This window comes from Dicentrarchus labrax, unplaced genomic scaffold (genome assembly GCF_905237075.1).
Source record: "Dicentrarchus labrax unplaced genomic scaffold, dlabrax2021, whole genome shotgun sequence".
In the NCBI taxonomy this organism is placed as follows: domain Eukaryota; kingdom Metazoa; phylum Chordata; class Actinopteri; family Moronidae; genus Dicentrarchus; species Dicentrarchus labrax.
In genome coordinates this window covers 3,897,723-3,918,791 of record NW_026136702.1, presented here as the reverse complement: position 1 = coordinate 3,918,791, position 21,069 = coordinate 3,897,723, and the positions used below count along the sequence as shown (strand labels likewise).

Below are 21,069 nucleotides of genomic sequence, written 5' to 3'. Positions count from 1 at the left end.
ATTCATTTGCTCAGTGTAAATCCCCCCCGGCTGCTGTAGATCATGCTGTGTCCATTCTTGAGATACAATAGGATTTCAGGTCCGTGTGTGTGGAAATAAAGCCAGGTCAGTGTAGGTTGTACAGTAAAGGCGTGTTTATACTCTATAACTTCAAATGAACACATTCATTGTTAAATACAGACGACAAATCAAAGCTTTAACATCTCAATATATCCCCATATGTTGCACAACTTAACCTGGTTGGCCAAATAAATGAAATCCTCTCCTCTCTGTTCAGGTACTTGGCACTGCTTAAGATGTCATTACCTCTGTTGGGACTGTTAAATGGTTCCATAAAGAAAAATGAAATATTCATTAACTTGGTTAATAATTCATTCAGATAAAATGCAGTATGTGGTTTGCATAATGAGCGCATGCTCAGCATATTTGTGCTTGGGAATGTTTTTATTTCGCGATAGCAAAAGAAGAAATTAATTGAAAGTTCATTTTCAATTTTTTGTTCTATAAGTTATGCTAAATGATAAAATAGATGCTTTCCAAGCAGTTTCCAACTAAGAAACAATTAAGAGGGTGTATAAGTAACCCACATACTTACAGTATGGGTTTTAATTATGGAGGAAGTGCATTTAAACAGTCTTTATCAAATTGTAAATGTTAGCTTGACCTAATTCAGTTTGGAGGAAAGTGTGTAAAGCACTTTGTACTTTGCTGCCTGAAAATTGGAACCATAACCTCTGCTTATCGTGTGACAGCGGCCTGCAGAATGAAACACTATATTCATAATTTCATGAGAAGTTTTGTCATTACTGAAAATATCCAGTTGCTGCTCCAGATGTCACATCAAAAGTCTCCTGACTCTAAGACCGGAGTGGTAAAGTGTTCCCACACCGCCACGCTGCAGTGTAAACACCGCTCATCCAAACACTGTCAAACTAATTTCCTCACACCGCAGAGGTTCATTCTGGCTTTCAGATAAATCAATTCTTTCTCTAATTATCAATTGTGACACCCATAATCACTGGAAGACTGTAGCGCTGAATAAATGGCATGTCTTTTGTGTTATAATTCTGTGCATCTTGACAAACATGACCCATTAAACAACCCTGTGGCCTTTTTCAAGAGCGATGATTACACTAATTAAAACTGCAAAACATCTGAGAGGGCTACAGACGTGCCAGAATTAAACAGGTCATTAAATCAGCCAAGGAATATGTCAACATCCACACTGCCTGTGTCGCTCCCACAATATGTTACTTTGAGAAGAAGCGAACAAATACACCTCTTGTGTACTGAAACATGCTCAGAATTTACATATCACATGTGGAAAGTTACATTTGGGTTTTTTTCTACAGTGGCCCAGAGGTACAAAACACAACATTCAACGACAATATTTCACAATTTTCTAATGATGTTTTTAACATCAAATGAATTGGTGTATTAAATGTGTGTTTTTTTCCTGTAATGTTGTCGTATTTTCTGTGTTTTGCTTCGTTTCTTTGCCCCTCAGGGCCACCGTACAGACATGTGAAGTGAAATTTGCTGTTAAAATGACACATCCCCCTTTAACATCTACAGTGAAGGTGAAACATTTTACACATCTAATATTGATTAAACCTTTATTTACACAGGTAAAAATTGAATGAGAGCAAGAGTAACAAGTTGTAGTAACACAATAAAAAGCAACATTATCAGCGGTTATCAAACACCTTGAACAACACACAAACAAAGCAACGTTACCATGTCTGATCTACACTTTGCGTGAGGTGTTGTGAACATTGTTGCCTTTATCGGCTGCATCTCGGAGATCTCTCCTTTGAGTTAATCCTCTTCTAGCCGGCGATAGCAGCAAGTGATAGTGCTGATGTGTCGTTACCAGCAACATATGTTCCCTTTTCATACAACAGCAGCTTTCCAACCATTTAATGGGATTGCTGTTGTTGTTTTTTTCCTTCACCCACGCTCCGCACAACAAACACTTTTCCTAGAAGTGGTTTCGACATGTGCCCAAGGAACTCAGCGTTTCAACACAAATCAGCCTAGGTCAGGGGGCTAAGATTGGCCTCCAGTAACAGACTATTGAAAACAGCTCCTCAACAGGACGAGAGGGGGAAGTGGATTTTCCAGCTTAAAAGCAGAATCATCTCTGCTCAAGGCATTATCCTGTGTTCCAAGAGATTAATAAAGTGAGATGCTATTGATACGGCGCTGCTCTTGGATCAGCGCTGGTCATGTTCACTGACAAGTATTAGCTTAAAAAAAAAAAAAAAAAAAAAAAAAAAAGGATGCATATGGAAAACACATATTCAGAGATACTGTTTGTCTTTTTGTTTTGAGTCTTCCACTGAGATGTACACGTAATATCAAACAACCCTCTTGAAAAGGTCTTATTTCTGAGAAGTGTGTTTAAGAAATACACCTACATCCAGCGATTCTCTGTAAATAAAATCAAAGACTATTAAACCCTTACTGAGTTATCCAAAACCTTCGAAGGCCCTAAAGTTCGGCTACTTTTTTGTCCCGTTAATGAAGAATCTCTGATGTTTCCTCACTCCTCAGTCAAGACATATTTTCATCAAAGCGAAGAAATCCCACGTCGTACTTTGATGTGCTTAACACAGTTTTAACTCGCGTCTCATTACAGAGATAATTAATAGTTTAATTAGCACCAATACTCACCAACTGACAACTTTGCAGACACTCAGGTCATGTGAGTCACTTGAATGTAAAATCCAAAAAGCTTGATTTTTCAAACTGTGTCTTTATACCAATGTCGTATCTAGGTCCCCACAGCTCAGGTGTTTTGTATCATAATTGCCTACAAACTTTTATTTCTGATGTTTAGCTAATTTCTTTCCTCGAACAGATTCAGCCTACACAGCAAAGCTATGAGAATACTGCTGCTCACCAGGGGACAAAGTGCCCAAATATGTGCAGTGCAAACAACTTAGGTGGATTAATTTTAATTCTCATTACCTTGAAGCAAAGCAATCATTTTTTCTATGGTTGGAAAAAAAAAATATATATAAGCACGCATTATGAATAAAAGTAATTATCATTCTTGTGCTTTTTCTGCATGCTGTTTGCAATTAACACTTCCTGGAATCTGTATGAGCATTTCAGAAGCGTGAGTAGCTGCAGAGGCAAACGCTGCAGATCAAAAAAGATCAAAGTAACAGCGAGAGGAATCGACGGTTTTAGACGAGTTTACAGATGCTGAAGAGAGCTCATCACACAATGAGTGGCGAGTGTAGGCTTGTGCGCGTGCCTCTTGTTCGGGCTTAGATACAATAGCACGTCTCCCAGCATGGGTGAGGGCCAACAGCAAAGCCTCTGTTTCATGTCTCACCCCCCTCCTCCCCTTCACAAAACGTTCACTCAACTTCCAGTTTACAACTGCTCACAACTGTTTACACCAGCCAAATTTCATTTTCTACTCCCAAATCCTATCGCACATTATCCTGTACATTGCATTAGGGCCCTAATCTTTCCTTTCTCTTCCTCGGAAGAAGAAAGGAGCGCCTTCATGATTAACCCACTTTACAGCAATAAATAAACGCATCATCCAGTAATGTACACCAGATTTAATTTGAAGGGGGGAAAAAAAAGGCCAGAACGCTCAAATCACTGAAATGTAATGAAAAATAACACAATGCAGACACCAATGGGCGCCTTAGGAATTAATTTGAATGCTCCATAATTTTTTCTCTCTCTCGTACTCTCAGGATTGGTTTTTCCTCAGCCAACTATGTGACTTTTCCCCCCCTCACACTCTGCTGTTGTGAAGTCTTCAAAATATACAAAGAGGATAAAAAGAAACAGGATCAGTCCGCCATAAAAAAACACTACTTTTATCAAATTAACTTTAAAATAAATAAATAAATCACAGTCCTCCTTTCCCTCTGCGTTTGTCACATGAAGCCCATGTTGCTTTTGGTTTCCCATCGTCTCTTAGCCTCAAACCTGCAACACGGAAACAAAACATTTAGTTACTGAACCCTTTATGAACACAATGAAGCTGTCAACTTCAATCTCTGCAGGTTTCATTAGCTCCATCTTAACTGTACTTGAACCCAGAGAGTGTGTCACACATGGCAGATAGGATGGCAAACATAAACACGAGGACGGAGAGAGACATCGTACCCCCAGGCGATGTCCTTCCTCCTCTTCTGCGCTTCCCTCAAAGCTTCCTCTTCCTGTTTGCGTTGCACAAAGTCACGGCAATCAGCGGCTTGAGCGATATTCACAGCCAGCTATTTAGAGGCAGACAGAGGAGAGGATCATTAGAGAATGGAAATCAGTCTGTGGCATGAAAAAGATTTCTGACTGACGGCGGCTTCTCATCAGTGTCTCTGCTTCCATGTGCTGCTGCCTCCTCCACACCACAACAGAACCGTTATAGAGCTGAACCAACACATGAATACTGGCCTGCAAGCCAAAATTTAACACCTTTCGCAAGACATTTGGTGACTGGTGATTGAGTAGAACGTACAGTATGTGACAGAAAGTAACCCATACATACATCATGTATATCGTAAGTTTAAACATCATACAACAAGATGAAGAGGCAATGTTAAAATATATTAATAAAACTATAGTAAAACAGAACAAGGTGTTTGAAGTGTAAAAATCAGGAGGCTTTACATGTGTAACAAACATATGATGTATTAAATACATATATTAAGTCTAGTTGGCTCTCCAACTGCAATTCTACCGATAATCAATTCTTCTCCTTGAGACATCTGGTGGTTTTGAATTGTTTCTATGTCAAAATTAAGTTCCCTGCTTCTGAAATGGACATTAAATCAGAAACTCACTTAGTTAATCAACAGAAAATGTTGATAATCTATAAATTTTAGTGGTTAAATCAAGAAAAGCGCCAAATATTTACTGAATCCATCTTCTCATTTTGAATATTTGCTGGTTTTCTTTGTCTTCTTTGATAGTAAATTGAATATTTGGGGGTTTTTGGACTGTTGGCCAGTCAAAATGTCAACTAACGCTCTCTATTATCTGATATTTTAGAAACCAAACAATTCATTGAAAATAATTGGCCGATTAATTAACAATTACTAGGTGAGATTGAGATTTCTGAAGCGCTTCTTCAACCCTACAAGCCATTTTATCTGCAGCACCCAAAATATTGGAAACAGCTCTGGAGCAGTAGCCAGTGGAAATAAAGGTAGAGTGTATATGTGTGTGTGTTTTGTGTGGGCGGTGAAGTGCCCCACAGCTCCATAAATTACAGGAACATTGTTTTATTAAAATTATTCTAATCTATTTTGCCTTTTGTTTGAGGTGTTTTAAGTAGAAGTCATATTTTTAAGCTCCTGGCTTATAGTCACTCCCGCACATTGTTTCTTTTTTGATTACTCCTTTTTTTTTTCTTGTTTAATGTGCAAATGAAACAACTGAATAAATAAACAATGAGTAGCGATGTTCAGCATTTTGCAAATTTTTTTCCTCTCGTCTCGAAAACATTGCAATGGCATTTTTCACTCATCACCAGTGTAAAAGAGACTTTTTCTGTTTGGAGTACTGCAGGCAGTCCCTGAAATCAGAAGTGAAGAGAATGACCGTGACTGCAAGAAGCAAACATTCAAATCCCAGGGAAGACGTATGTATTGTGAAGCAGAATAATCCCAATAACCCCAGTCACACAGAAGCACGGGAAACAAAGAGAAAAATCCTGCCTCCTCTGTCACTCCTGAGATAGGTTTATTATTCAAGCAAAGGCAAACTTTGATAAACAACTTGGAACAATTTCACCAAACCTTTGGGTAATTCTCTGTAATATTCACAGTACAATCAGGGGGGAAAGAAAGTCTTAAGGTAATGAAGAAATGTGCCACCACTGCGCCACTTGAAAAAAAAAAAAAGACCTGCTGGAAAAAAATGTTTCAATTATAATTAAGTGGGATAAACTTTATTAGAAAGACTGAAACTAAAATATCTCCTAATGCATGCTGGGATTAAGCAGGTCAGAGCGAGCAGGCAGGAAAAATTAAACTCTAAAGGCTTTTTATCACCATATTTCAGGAACCAAGGGTGTAAAATGTTCTAATTTGGGATACATTAAAAGCCATAAAGGTCTTTCAAAAAGATTAATGGTACTTTGCTTGGATTTAAGATAAGGGCTTCGGCTGGCTGCAAGTACTGGGCTCCGGCTGGGCCCTCAAGGCATTCATCTATACAGTCACTGGAAGATTTGTGAAAGCGTCTGCACAGCCTGAAGCGTACATACTATGACAGTTCTCCAGTTCTTTGCCATTTTTATAGGTTTTAAATTCCTCAAATCATGTTTTCTCCTCTTAAAGAGAGTTATAACGGGTGATTGCTCTTACATTTGCTGTAGATTTTGCGAGCAGATAAAACCACTCCAGGGTTTTCCCCGCTTCTCGTTGGTGGTAGGTGCTGAATGCTGTGCAGTGTCTGCGATGCACGCTGAGATTACACACAAGACGTTTATTAAATTGTTGACAAATCTGAGAACGGCTCCTGCTCTCTGTGTTTGCAGAAAGAAAAAAGAAAAAAAACACTCATTGGCTCATTCTGGGAGCAAATCAAATGAAACTGCATGATGCTAAATGGTTTCATTTGGAGATTTACAGGCAGAGATTTTCCTTTTTTTCTACACCAGGATTACCCACATTAACCTGCTCTCCTGTGGGGTTGCATTTAAAATTCAAAAGGTCTTGAAAACACGCCTTCCCAAACATTCCAAAAGCAAAATTAAAACCCACTTCCATGCCCCTCATTTCCCCCTCTTTTAAATTCACAACATAGCGTTTACTACATTTAAAGCATTAAAGGTCTTTAATTTTTTTCCTCTTTTTTTTTTTTTTTATCAGTTTAGTCTACAATCCCTGATTGTCTTTACTGGGGCTCAACATTAATGTCAACCAAGTTACCTAGGAGACAGAGCAGATCAAAGAGACAAAAAAAAAAACCCTCAAATGTCTGATTAATCAAGCCTGCAAACAGCTTATTTCTTTTAGCCTGCATGCAAGTATGAAAATGAGATTCCGAGAGCAGTACATTGTGCAGATTTGTTCATTCTTATCTGAACAAAGCCAGCGGCAGCTTATTTCATGGATCACTGGCACTGTCAGCGCTGTGGCGCCGAGCAGGTGACGGCTCCTCTTTCTGTGGCGAGAACAAAATTAGCAAAAAGTCGGCACAAATTAGCCTCTCATATTTTCAGTAATATGACATTATTTTTCATTTACTTTTTTGATCCACTTTTCAGGATTTTTTCCCCCTCCCCTCGTGTGCATCTTAGTGCCAAATCCTTTCACATCAGAGGCTGGTGAAAAATAAGAATGAAAGTACAAAGCTGGAATAAAAGCAGGAGACAGGAAACCTCGTGCATTCTTTGTTTATGTGGCTCCTAAAAACCAATTCTGCCCACTCCATCACATATTTATATAGAATTAAGTGTCCATCACAACCATGTTTCTGTTCCTTGTGTCTCTCTTGTGTGGCCTGGGCACAGCTCTGTTAAAAACAAGGTTTATTCAGAGGATTAATACTCTGACCTTTGGAAGATTTGAGGGCAAAAAAAATCATCATGCACAATGCTGGCACTGCAGCAGCAGCAGCTTAAGGCCACTAGGAGGGTTAAGTCAATAGCACCGTTTTCTGTTCATTCATGTTTGGGTCGTCATGGAGATTCAAGTGGAGACCCAAACATGGGGCCTCAATCCAACAAAAAGAAAAAAAAGAGAAAATCTGCATTGCTGCTGTATAAGCCATAAACCAAGTCTATCTTCATAACAGTTTCACATTTGTGTGTCTCTTCTATTTCATCATTTCTGAGGTGTTTGATGGATGAAAGAAGAAGCATAAGGGAATCTTTATGAGCGGCGCAGGGTTTACAAAAACACTGTGGCAATTAAACAGCAAGTGCAAAAAGACAATAGCTCAATGAAAGATGAGAAATATATCTCCATGTGGATAAAGTGTTAAAGCTCCTATTAACAATAAGAAATAAATGATGGCTTTAAGGAAGAAATGGCCTTAAACCCATTCATAAATTTCCTATCCAGGAAGCCTCTTCCAATTAAAACGTGTGAGAGGTGGATTAACAAGGGCTATATGGCTTTGCCTCGCTAAATCACCTCCCCGAGCTGCTCTGCTGCATTTGACGTGTAAACGATTAATGACCAGCCTAATTCCCTTATCACACTACCTTAATGCCTAAATAATGTGGCCTTAGTCAACTTTGGAAAGCAGGGCTATATAAGAAAGGAATGAATATCAGATTAAGCAGCTTGTGTGTTATTTCAGCATAATTTCTTAGAACTGAGGCGGAGGAGGGTGAAAAATGTGTTTCTGGCTGCAAAGCCTCAGTGTTGCAGCAACAGTGGGGAGGTCAGAAGATCAAGAGGTCAATCAATACCACCCATATCGCATTCAAAGGGAAGGAATACAAAGTTTCATTCAGTTACTTCATTGTATATAATGGACTGGATTATGTAGACTCAAAGCAACACAAAGGATGCAAATCAACTAGAATGTCAGGTCTTGGATAAGACAATAGATAGAAGAGATAGAACATCACTTGGTGTGAATATAAAGACCTCAAGGGTTAAAAAATCCAATCGTAGTCTATTAATCGATTATCAAAATTGGTGCTGAGATTCTTTCCTTAATTGAAAATAGAAAAAAGATCCAATAATCCAGCAAAATATAGTTAAAGAATCAAAAGATGCCCCCTGTAAGTGTTATACTACTATATTATATTATATTATATTATTAAATTATTCTTCCTGTTGCAGTTTACTGTGGTAGTTGTTTGAGGTCAAGCTATTTTTTTTTACCAATTTATATCAGGATTGACTAATGATTATTTTTCATTGCTGCTTGATTAATTGTTTGCCCATTACAGTTACATTTTTTAACATTTAAATATCCAAAAATTATTCAGTTTTACTATAATTTTAAACAAGAAAGAAGAGCGAAGCCTCACATTTAAGAAGCTGGAACCATATGATGTTTGGCATTTTTGCATGAAAATTAATTAAAAGGATTAATCAGTTATCAAAATAGTTGCGGGTTAATTTTCAGTCAACCGACTAATCAATTAATCGACTAATTGTTTCTAATTCTACATACTACTGGATAGTTTTATAATAATGCATCATGTTTTATAAGATCATCATAGGTCAACTGGTAACTAGAGCTTTAAATAAATGTAGTGGAGTAAAAAGTTTTATTAAAATTAGATAATTATGTAGAAAATCCAGTAATCAGTTGATTCTGGGCGTGAGGGAGCGCCACATGGTTGCCAGACACTGGATGTGATAGTAGCACTCGTTCAGGAGTACCTGAAGCTCTATGGGTGATAGTAGTCTGTATAATAATAGTACTACTACTACTTCAGGCAGTGGTATGAGTCCATATATCACCTGTACATGTATTTACAGCAGTAGTTGCATTATAGAGGTGAGAGAGAACACAATAGTCAAGTGTCACAACAGGTACTGAGGCATTGTTAACATCATTGTGTTGAGCTACCTTAAAGCTGCTGTTTCATATGTCCTGCTATAAAAGGAGAAAACGGCCGACATTAAACATGACTCCATGAGAGAAGCCAGTCATAGATCTACAGGCAGACAGCAGCTTATAAGCCAAGACATTTCACCAGATATGTTTTTATTTAATTCTCTAAAATCTGTCGTACACTATTTTCGCATTAAAAACAAAACACAAAATTTAACCAAACAACAAAACAAGGTTTCCATTAATGTGTGTCCAAAGAGGGGCGGGTTTGAACACGGTTTGAGATGATATCCCAGTGTTGTGTTTGTGGAAATTAATCACAATGCTCAAAACAACAGTCACAGCACACCATCCCCACTCAAACCACACATTTTCATGTATTTTTTGCATATGTTGGCAACACTGCAAGGTAATTTTTCTGCAAAACATCTGTACAGAAAATGATTAATGATGAAAATAATACTATGGCGAATAACAATTAGTGTACAATATGCTTACTGATTACTCAACTAAGCGTTGCAGCTCTGCGTAGGAGTTTAATGGTAGCAATATATAATGTGGAAGCATAAACAATTAAAATGCGAAACAAAATCCGAATATCCCAGCATGCACCTCCGTATTGCTATATTCCCACCATGTTTCTCCCAATCAGTCTTTCATGGGGCAGCCTCATAAGAGCGTTTTGTAATCTTGCCTCCACTTTGACAAACAGAATTACATGGCAAGCGAAAAAGAAAGCCACTCCAGGGAAGGCACAGTATAACAGCCATGCCTCCATTTTCTGTTCCAGTAATCTGATGCTAGATACACATGACATGTCATCTTTAGGGAGTAGACAAAAAAAAAATAAAAAATCTCTGAAAGTTCGCCTGCTTTGTGCACATTCCATTATCTTGCCTCTTCTGAGTAGGGTAGGCTTATTAGCAAGCTTTGAACTCACACTTACAATAATATGCCATCAACAGTTTTATAAGCTAATTAGAAAAAACAGTTTAATTAATGAGTGACTGGCAATAAAATGGCAATCATGAAAAAAGAAACCGAGGGTGCTAAGCTTCCACTACCACCAATTAAGGCCTAATTACAAACAAATTATATATGTGTTTTGCTGTGGGCTTTAATTTAAAAAAATGGCTTTAATTAAAAGAGAAAACATGCTAATTAATTAAACAGCACACAAATCTACATTGAAAAGTATGCTTTGTCTATCAAGTAATTAATGGAATACAATAATCCAAATGAGATTCCCAGGCATTTGATAAAAGCTTAGTACCCATTTCAAAAATCCATTTCAAAATTAATGGGCGAAAATTTAATGTGAGTCATCCAGAGATACAATAAAAGTTCATTCAGTGATAAATTGCTTATGCTGAAGGAAAAATGAACAAAGAGGAGAGTTTCCCTAAACTCTCTGCGAGGTGGCCTGGGGGGGCTAACAGGGGAGACAGAGTCAGCCTCCTACTCTGATGTGGGGCGGGGAAAGTCAGAATCTGATAAAGCCCACTTTCCACAAAAGCGCTGCTCATTAATTTTTTGATTACAAACACGGGGCATGGCAGGGAGAAGGTGGTGAGAAGAAAAAAGGTGTTAAATAACATGAATATCATGAAACAGTCTTAGTTCAGCTCTTTGTTTCAACTAAGCCACCATGTCTCCTCCGACAAAATGCTTCGCCACCTTTGTTTCACAGCATTTAAGCGAGGCTTTCCAAAGGGTAGATTTCAAGGACAGTGGGGCTTTTCCTTTCAGCTGCTGCTTCTATTGAAATACGAGCTGGAACCTAATGAGGGATATTATAACCATCCGCAGGTTCAAACGCTACACAAACCATAAATGGCTCGAGTTAATACATATTCATATGGTTAATTATTGTATATTAGGCGATCCAACTATTAGGAGGGAGCTCTCTTTAAACAATTTAGACTGATCAGGTTAATCAGGCTCAAAACAGGGTCACCAGACAAAGGCCATTCATAGTGAAGAACTGGTCAAAATGAGGCTATATTAGGGTGACACAAATTTGACAATCCAACAAAGTACATGCTCTGGAATACTGAACTGACTACTGTATGATTCTACACTATAATATAGTGTTTATTCAGAATTTCTTTCTGCCAAAACTGAGAAAAACAACAGGGTGAGAGAGGTCTCTGAAGTGCAACATCAGGTTTCTCATACATGATGATTGATATTTTGAGTCAGAGTTGGCAGAGATAGTTAAAACTCATGAAAGATGTTGCTGTGCTGAACTTGGCTTCCTCAGAGTAGGTGTTTGTGACATTTATAAAAGTATGTGTCAATTCAGAAAATATGTTATACTGACAGAACTTTGGACACAAGTGAAAGCAGTTCCTTACAAAGAAGATGGTAGGTCAGTTACTCAGATGTCCTGGTTTTGCTTTGTTGCATATAAATACTGTGTTAGAATAAGCTTCTAGTCTTTTAGAAACTCGACCAATGTGTATCTGCTCTTGTTTAATTTGCTGTAGCTGTGGTATCACTAAGCTGTATTCCTTTCATGTTTAGTTTCCCCCAATGTCTGCAAACTCTTACCTGCACCCCACAAAATCCTGGGGTCCAAAAGTGCATTAGAAGAGGAGGCAAACACCTAGATAATACCTGTGAAAACTACTCAGCTGGATGTGAATTGTCTGTGTAAACAGCTGAACCTGAATAAAACAGGATTACAGCCAGTGAATCAAGCACTGAATGAAGAGTTCTATGAAAACAACTTCTAATAATCTGAATAAAGGTCCATTCCTGTGTGAAGGATTGTAGTAGCATGGTTGACAATCTGTAGTGTTTACATCTCCAGTTAAATAAGACAGTGATCCCTATATTATAAAACTGTCTGAATAGTTCAGCCCCAGATATGTATAAAGTATATAGATCCTGCATCGTACCAGCTCATTCTTCGTCTCTACATATATCCTTCTTTGTGTGTGGTGTCATTTGCGGGCCTTCTTCTTTCCAGTTGGTTCAGGAAAGGCCAGCAGCAATGCAAATACTTTTTATTTTTCCTATTCTTTAGCTCCTGGAAGTCATGAAATGGACTTGACACCCCCTATTGTAACAGCCTAAAAGAGTTTCTGTTTTGAAGTGGTAATGCCACTCTAATAGCTGTGATGAGTGCTATGGGGGAACTGTAAGCTCTAACATGGCGTGACAGTCTTTTGTGGTGAAATATACCCACTTACTATATATAAAGTACAGCTCCTGACTATTTCAAAAGACCTCAGTGGCTCTGTTTTACAAAGAGAAAAAAGAACAAGGGAGTAATTATTTGTTGTAAGGATGATGTATGAAATACTACAATGAGAAGGTGGATTAGTGAGACACAAAGTACTGTACAGTAGCAGTCATCTTTAGGGTACAGTGGTGAATGAATTCTCAAATTCTCTCTCCAATTATATGTTTAGTACCACATTTTATTGGCAAAACCAATCCGGGTTCAGAAAATCACACGGTTCAAATGGATCTAAAGACTAAAAATACGTCTGTTGATTTACTAAAATATTTTATTTTATGTAATTCGGTGTGATAACTTCGTAGTTTGTTGATTTAAATCATACTTAAATAATCGTATTCAGTATGATCTGAATAAACATGATCAGATGTAGGAGTGGTCACATGTGGAGTTCCACAGGGATCAATCTTAGGACCCTTACACTTCCTAATATATGTAAATTATAGTGTGTATAGTGTTTTCTGTATACTGAAGATTTGGCTTTGTTAGTTGAAAATCTGTTTGTTGAAACTGGGCACATTTTACTAAATTTGGGTAAGATTACCAATAAGGTTCTGTATTTAACAGCAAGTTGTGTGTACATGTCTAAATGGCTTGGCACCAGACTATCAAGAGCATACTGAAGAGCATACTAGCAACCAGCAATAGGTAAAATTTAGCCAAAATGTAAAGATATTCTTTTGGATCTAAATCCAAAAGTCTGGGACAGTTTAGGAGATAATGAGAAACCTGGAATCTATTACAGTTTTTAGAAAATAGCTTTAAAAACATTTTTTAAGGAAAGAGATATGTACTTGTGTGTTATATGTTTGTTAAAAGGATAAAACCAAACCAAATGGAGCCAATACATTACAAATATTCCTGTAGGTCACCCTACACTTCAGATGACGTAGGAAGCCCCACCGCGCTTCATAGTTCTAATGAGTTATCAGCTTTTTGCACTGGCTCATTTACCAAGAATAGCTGCAAAATCAATCTGTCAAATATGAGCTGCTGGATGCTATCAAGCCTGCTGACATGCTGTGAGCCGTTTATACTATGTGTCAGTCACTCCACGTTATGCTAATTACTGAATTAAATATCCCATATGCAACTTGCAGCAGTGTAAACTAATGTGCAGGAATCAAAGGATGGAGACCTAGTCTTCTTAATTGGAGGACTTGCACCTTTTAATCTACTGATCTACTAGGACTACTTTAGAGGCGAGAAAGCTTTTTATATTATTTTATGTCTTATAAGCCTTGTGAAAAGAAATCACAACATGCTGAGAAGGATCAACAGACATCTTTATGAGAAAAGAAACCCTATCTGCACAGTTTAAAGGAATACATTAGGGAGCTTTGTCTAAACAATGTAGACATAAATAATATTTTGTTACCTAAAAGGGGATGTGATTTCTTTGCACCATCTTCGTGGGCGTTAATACTTTCACTTAAAAACGGAGCATGTCTTCATGAATTCATTTAAAACAAAGACTTACAGCCTTGGGAAATATTTAAAGACTGTTATGAGAATAAAAAACCGCAACCTGCAATATCCGAGCAGCGTGTCTCAGAAGTTTGACAGATGAAAGAATACGTATCTCAGAATTTGTAAGGAGCCTTCAAAACAGGTTTTTGCCAAATTGTTTTAATGTTCAGATTAAAAGAAGAAAGTAGAGCAAATGGAAATCATTAATTGATTTGAGGGAGCTCAAAACAGCAGAAACAAACATTTCCGTCTCATAAAAGGGGGGATTTTGACAGCAAGCTCTCTATCTTCCTTCCATTTCTCCTTGCTTTGAGGCGATAAGTGGGAAACCGTTAGATTGAGGATGAAAATATACTGAAACATTGTCAACCAACATGTACCAGCATTTTCCTTACAAAACAATGCCTAGAGGGACAAACAGGCCTCTTTAGTTCCTCACAGCTGTCAGAATGCTTTTGCATTTTTTGCGGAGAAAACCTGTTCCTATTCTTCCAGTGAAAAGCCTGCCACAATCATGTCTTGGTGTTATGACCATAAACAAATTAAACATCTAAGCCATTCCGTACCAAATGAGCCACTCAATTATAACCTTGAAATTGATTCTGGCCACAGCGGGGATTATTGATCCTCTAAATGTTTGTCACAGTGCTCCTGTCAAAAGTGAACAGGAGTGCTGTAAACAAACATGTTGGTCTTAATGTTATCTGCATTACAGGCTGCATCGTTTAAGATATAATATAATCCTTTCTAACTGATTCAGAACCCGTCAAACTTTTTGGTTTTTAGCTGCCACTTCCCCTTCATATTTACATATACTCAGCACCGCCTTTCTTTGTATTCCAAAGTGAACGAACTTTACGTCACCTTGGTTTTGGGGGATTTCAAAATGGTCAATTGACTATACAGTACTCTCGTGAAATTAAGTTATCAGTGCTAAACAATGAGTTGTGGCTGCCAGACTTCTGTCACGTCCCATCACGGTTCTGGCAAGACGCGAGGCAGGTGCCAGGGAGGCGAGAACCTCGGCTCAGGCTAAAACCAATCCACCAGCGCTCTAAGAGGCTTTCTGAAAGTACAGCGCAGGTGCCACTCACAAGAGCTTTCATTTAACTCCCCCATATTTGACCACTCTGCTAGCAGTTAAGATGGGAATATGAAAGGGCTCTGATGCTGCACACTAATGTCTATTACACACTGGAGATACCGGGGTGATGCATGTAATGCCAATTCAATGAATAGTACAACAGTTTTTTTCATTTTTAAACACAGACCCTTGTTTTTGGTGCCTACTTATTCATTCAAGAGGCTGAGGTCTCCCAGGAACTTTCTAAGAATATAAATGTTTTTCAATAGCAGCAAAATCTTATTTCATGCAAACACACATTCTGTACTCCTGTTTACAGATTGTGGTGTCATTTCTTGCTGAATATCATCTTTTTGGGTAACACATCTAGTCTTCAGGTCAGATTTTCTTTAGAGTTGTGAAGTGGAAGAAGCTATTTTGGAGTCACTGGTTACAGATGTGACCGATAGCTTGAGCACTTTTACAGCTTGGGCATGAAACCCACCTGGATTAATCACTGGCACAAAAGTCATAAATATCTGGTTCTTTGATGAAAAGGTCAAAAGGTTCAAGTCTGTGGACATAAATAAACATGCGAAGAGACGCTGACTACAACTCCCAACGGTGTATTTCAGCGAGAAACATCTACTGATCTCCATCAACACACTGTCTGTCCCATAACCACTTTAAAACAGCAAACTGATGTTTTTATATTTCGTTTTTTGGCAGCGGAGCGAGGCTTTCTATTTCTCCTGTTTTCAGTCTTTCTGCTAAGCTAAGCTAACTGGCTGCTGGCTCTAGCTTCATATTTAGCATACAGGCATGAGAGCTGAATTGATCTTCTCTAACTCTCTGCCAGAAAGTGAAATGAATTCACCTTTAGATGGGTCAGTTTTGGAAAAAAGTCAGCAACTGTAGCACCGTGTTTTATTCACAACTGCAACAACGAACCACTTCGATTTTTGCTACGACTGGCTTCTTTTTCTATAACATCAGTGACAGAGGCTTATGGGTATTGCATTGTACTGTCCACCATGCTAAACTGACAAAGGCAAAATAGGATTTCTTGGAAACAAAGTTTAATTAAATCTGGTGGCATAACATAAGCCTATAGGATCAGTACATTATACAGAAGACTCACATGCTTCTACGTTGAGAAACACTGGGAATATCATTAAAAGAAAACATTGAAATGGCAATTCAAAGCGGGGGAAAATATTTCCTGAACCAGCAGCATCGCCTACTTTGCAACTCTATTGCAATCTAGGGCCGACAATGAAATCTGAGCCCACAGTGCTACACATGTTTGTGTTGCTACCATTACTGTACATGATGAAAAAGCTTATGGGATGCTGTAAGCAACATGCATCATGAAACAAAGAAGTTTAACTTTGATGCTCAAAGTACAGCAATTCGCCCAGTGGAGAAGTAACACCGCAGCTGTATGTCTTTTTAACCACAATTATATGTGTGTGTGGGCTACATTTTATGCTAAATTAGTTTCAAACCACTTGATCCTTGATGCCTGCCAAGGCGGTTAGTTACAAAACTTCAGGCACTGCATTTAGGGACATGTACACTTCAAAGGTATGAAACTCTTACCTGGAGAATGATTTAACAGTTGGCTTGAAAGCAATGTACCCTTCATTAAAAAGCAGAGCCAAAAGTCCTTTAGACACTGCAGCACTTCAAAACTAAGGGGAGGGCTTTCCATTAACTCAATGGAAAAGAGCTGCAGGACTGAATGGTGGGTGTCTGCGTGTGTTTTTGTTCCTCTATGTCTTTGCAGCAGAAATGGCCACGGATCCATTAGCCTGATTTGTCACAGCAGGAGCACCCCAAAGATCTCTTATCAGCACAACGTACCTCTCGAGTGGCGAGTCTGTCGCTCATCTCCTCCGCCTTTGCAATGTCCCCTTCAGCTATGGCCCTCTCTATGCTCTTTTCTAGGCCGGACTGCAGAAGAGGGGGAGAAAAAAAATTCAGATTTTTTTTTTCTTTTTGAAATAGGGGTAGAGAGAGAGAAAAAAAAAATCAAAGAGTAACTTCAAAAGTCCCCAGGGCCTTATTTTTAATATGATTGCCATTACTACAAATATGTAGATTTCCCTTCACAAATGAAAACCTTTTTGATTGGATATTAGTGGGGAAATCTTAGAAATGCTACAGGAGATTACCAAACATAAATGTGACTCTTTAATTACACATTTCCATTACAGGCCTAAGCAGAGGGGGTGCTGAGAAGCCCCCGGTTACTGATGGCAAGGCAGTTCTGCTGTGATGAGCCTATCTGAGGAAGCGGAGCACCAGATTTCTTCAGCCCCCAAAATTTCATCATGCTAAAAAAATACACTGGAAAGAGGCTATAATTATTAACGTGTCCCCTCTGATGTATTGTGCGAGGACCTTGACTCAATAGTAAAAGTACAGTGACAATACCATAAGGCAGAATTATTAAAAACAATTTTCTCCAGCTGCTTGGTCTTGATTTTGCTTTATATAGTTTATTATTCTGCATAGAAACTGAAGCTGACACTGATACAACCTGACTTGTGATCTCAATTATCGTCTGTTGTATCTCACAAACAAAACTCAAACTGACAGACCATCATCCTTTGTGCCATGAAATGTGTTTTTAAGGTCACTCAAGAGAATTCTGTTAGCAGATGAATTAATCACATCTGGCTGCTATGACAGCTTTTTTTCTTCAAATTACTGTGTGAAAGACTTGGCAGAAATAAAAAAAACATGATATATTAATTACAAGGAACTGCATTTGAGGGATGAAGGAGCCACTCATTATGTTGATGTGACAAGTTCTGTTTCATTCAGCTTGTTAATCGTTTCCTTTATCCTTTCATAGTTGCCCTATTCAAAATGAGGTCTAAAATCAGCAAAAACTCAATTTTATGCTTCTCTGAGATAAATTAAGCACAAAATACTCCCAAATAATCATTATAAGGATTTCAAATTGAAATGGGAACAGTTCCCATTCACTGGGTCAGCTATAATGTTCATCAAGCTTGCAAATATTTTGCTTCACTGGCAATTTGCAAGCCTTTGCATAAAATGTTCATTCATCTTTAAGTGCAGACATGTACGCAAATGAAAGAAAGTTAAGTTACAATTTCTTCAATGATAAATTCCACAGCAGTGGTGCATGCACATTTATTATCTAACCATTAGTTTAAATGTTCCAGCTGCAATCACAGAGGCTGTATCAGGTACTCTAACCCTCTCTTCTTTTGTCAAGCAAAATTCAGATTTTCATTTCTTGAGAAACCTACATCTGACTTTAATCTCAACCGCACAAGAAAGGAGATTCATCCTAATCTTATCACTAAATGTAGCCAAACATAATCCTTAATATTCATCTCAGTGTCAGGTTGAGTTACCGTAAGAGATTCCTCTAATCCATATGTCATATCACATAAAACAATGAGTGGATACAGTGACACGGAAACACAAAGGCTGGGAAGGTGTTACTAACAGCTACGACTGACACAGTATTAAACCTCAGCAGATAAGTTGGAAGGCAGAGGTCTTTGTTACCTTCGGAGGGGGTTTGGAACATGCAGGGGGATGAAATCGATCATTTACACCAAAATACTGCTTAAGCTCATCCCAGTGCTTCTCTCGCTCCTCCTGATGCTCTCTGCTGACACAGAAAACGTGTGTTAATGTTCATTACATGTAAACCAGCACTGTGATAAAAGGCAAACTATCATCATCCACCCGACAACTGGAGTCTGTTTCAATCACTGATCCAAATGTCGGGATGAATGTGTATCACACAACATGGTAACATCATAGGACAGAGGGAAAAAAAAAGTATAATGTTGGCACAGTCATCATACTTCCTGCTGCTACACTGGTTGATGCTCAGAACTGGCTGCCATTTTCTAAAGCATACCATATGTTTTTACTTTACAGGCAGCCACTGTCTGATAGATAGTTAGTGCCACTGGAAATCCAGCTAGTGTGAAGGTCTGACATGGGAGATTTGAGAGTTGGCTGCATTCACAAGCTTTTTATTTTGGGATTGCACACATTTGTCACAGTTGCATGGGAAGAATTATATGAATATTGTTGTTGTGTAAACCCATTTACTAATTAACATTATAATTTGGTACCTTGTCTGTGTGGGTTCCTCACTTTCTGTTCCTGCTGAATAACATAAGAGACACAGTTAAAGGTTTGTGGGACTCTTTGATATCAATTAGCACCTGCTAGTCTTTTGGGGTCTGTACCAAACAAACATGTTTTCTTAAATCTGGAGGAGGCCAGGGCATCTTTTCACTATAATACTTCATTATAATGCTGTTTTGTCACACATTTGACCTTTTATCAAACAATTTCAGCGTCTTGCACTTTGCCAAATTGCATTTTTGATCATATTGAATTAATTGTGCAGCCCTATCAGGCTTTGAGTTTTCCTTTTCCTCTCCTTTTGTCATGAAGACTGATTTGAATACCTTCGCCCACCGGACTAGCGAAATGCACACAAACATAAGCAGCCATTACGGCTCAACATCACCACACAGTACACTGGCAAAGCGTTAACTTTTCATTGTCTCATCACTGACACCTTTCTTGTGCCGTCTTCTTTTTCTTTTTCTGGGGATCTTCACGGTCTTCATTTCGTCTTTCTTCTGGCGTAGATCCTGGAATTTCTTAAAACACAAACACAAACACACAAGTTGAATTCACACCACAACCACTGATCTCCCTCTGCTGCTCACAGATTATGTTACATGATACACACACACACAGTCCTTACAGACGACAGGTCCTCTACAGCTGGCTGGTATTTCACAGGATGAATGCTGTGAAGTTTAGCTCACAGATCAACATACCTGCCACATTTCCTGGGATATACCAGGAATACCGCAGGTCGGGGAGTCACTGTCTGCATCACTGGCAGCGTTAGTCGACTGTGTGTTTTCCCCGACAGAGCTCAACTTCTCACCCTCCCTCCTCTCCTCAACACCGTCCTCCTGCTCGTCCTCTTCGTCATTTGGACTGAGGTCGTCCTCAGTTAAACCTTTGGGCAGGAGTCCGCTGTACATGCCGACTCAGTAGTTTACAGTCAGATTAAGCGGTAAGGTTTAATTTCACTTCACCAAAACCGGACAGAAGTCTGTAAATTGTAGATGTTGACAGCAGTTTGTTGGAAGGAGCTCTCATTTCCGGGTAAACACTGTGACGTATCCCGTAAGGAAAAAGCCCCGATTGGCTGATTAGCTTGCAACGTTCGTCGCATGATCCAATCAGCGCTCTCCTTACAAAGACTGAGCAGTGGAGCACGAGGACGAGACAAGGGCTCTCATTGGTCGGTTTGGCGGCACTAACGGTTAACGGGTAACGGTTTAATTAGGCTTTTTAATGGCTAACGGAGCTGTTTCATGGCGTAAACTTACCGGATCTGGCGACATTTACGGCTCAAAGTGGACACATTTAAGGAGTTAAAGCAGTCTAAGATAGTCTCAGCAGTAAAGTAAAGTCAAGAGCAAGCCGGTGTGGGGGCATTTCTAATTGAGGTGAGCCAGGCTCCTGACAGGTCCGTGAATTACCAGGAATCATTCAAATGTTAACTTATATTTGTGTCATGTTCTCGGTGAGATAAGCTTCCTTCTATGACCAATGGTTCGCAATTTGCTCAAAGTGCTTTGGGCATTACATTATTATTAGAATGATTAGCATGCAAATCTTGTATAGCCCCTGGCACTGGCACAGGCACATCTACCCTTAAATTGCTCTTTCACACTCATTCACATTAGGCTTTCTT

At 38.8% G+C, this 21,069-nt stretch overlaps 1 protein-coding gene across 4 annotated transcripts; it reads right to left on the bottom strand.

Annotated features, from left to right (window-relative positions):
• Positions 1-1,599: 1,599 nt before the first annotated feature.
• Positions 1,600-20,503, bottom strand: fam204a (family with sequence similarity 204 member A). 4 transcript variants are annotated; one of them, XM_051376135.1, is made up of 7 exons: positions 20,138-20,503; positions 19,870-19,954; positions 19,415-19,445; positions 18,834-18,939; positions 17,148-17,237; positions 4,141-4,250; positions 1,600-3,960 (listed from the first exon to the last, which is right to left on the bottom strand). In XM_051376135.1, exons 1-7 carry the CDS (start codon positions 20,348-20,350, stop codon positions 3,909-3,911), a joined length of 687 nt encoding a protein of 228 aa, XP_051232095.1. In that variant the 5' UTR covers positions 20,351-20,503; the 3' UTR covers positions 1,600-3,908. The 4 variants fall into 4 exon arrangements, with proteins under 4 accessions (XP_051232095.1, XP_051232077.1, XP_051232104.1 ...); XM_051376117.1 differs by having other exon boundaries at positions 19,415-19,448; positions 20,138-20,502; XM_051376144.1 differs by having other exon boundaries at positions 18,834-18,936; positions 20,138-20,502.
• Between the last annotated feature and the right edge of the window lie 566 nt (positions 20,504-21,069).

Bases quoted from the DNA above. Each gene is read 5' to 3' on its own strand.
- fam204a (XM_051376117.1), bottom strand. From the start codon at position 20,350: ATGTACAGCGGACTCCTGCCCAAAGGTTTAACTGAGGACGACCTCAGT. The intron at 18,940-19,414 runs GTACCAAATTAT...TTTCTGTGTCAG, and splicing joins GAGGAACCCACACAGACAAG to CAGAGAGCATCAGGAGGAGC. The intron at 3,961-4,140 runs GTACGATGTCTC...TCCGTGTTGCAG, and splicing joins AGGAAGGACATCGCCTGGGG to GTTTGAGGCTAAGAGACGAT.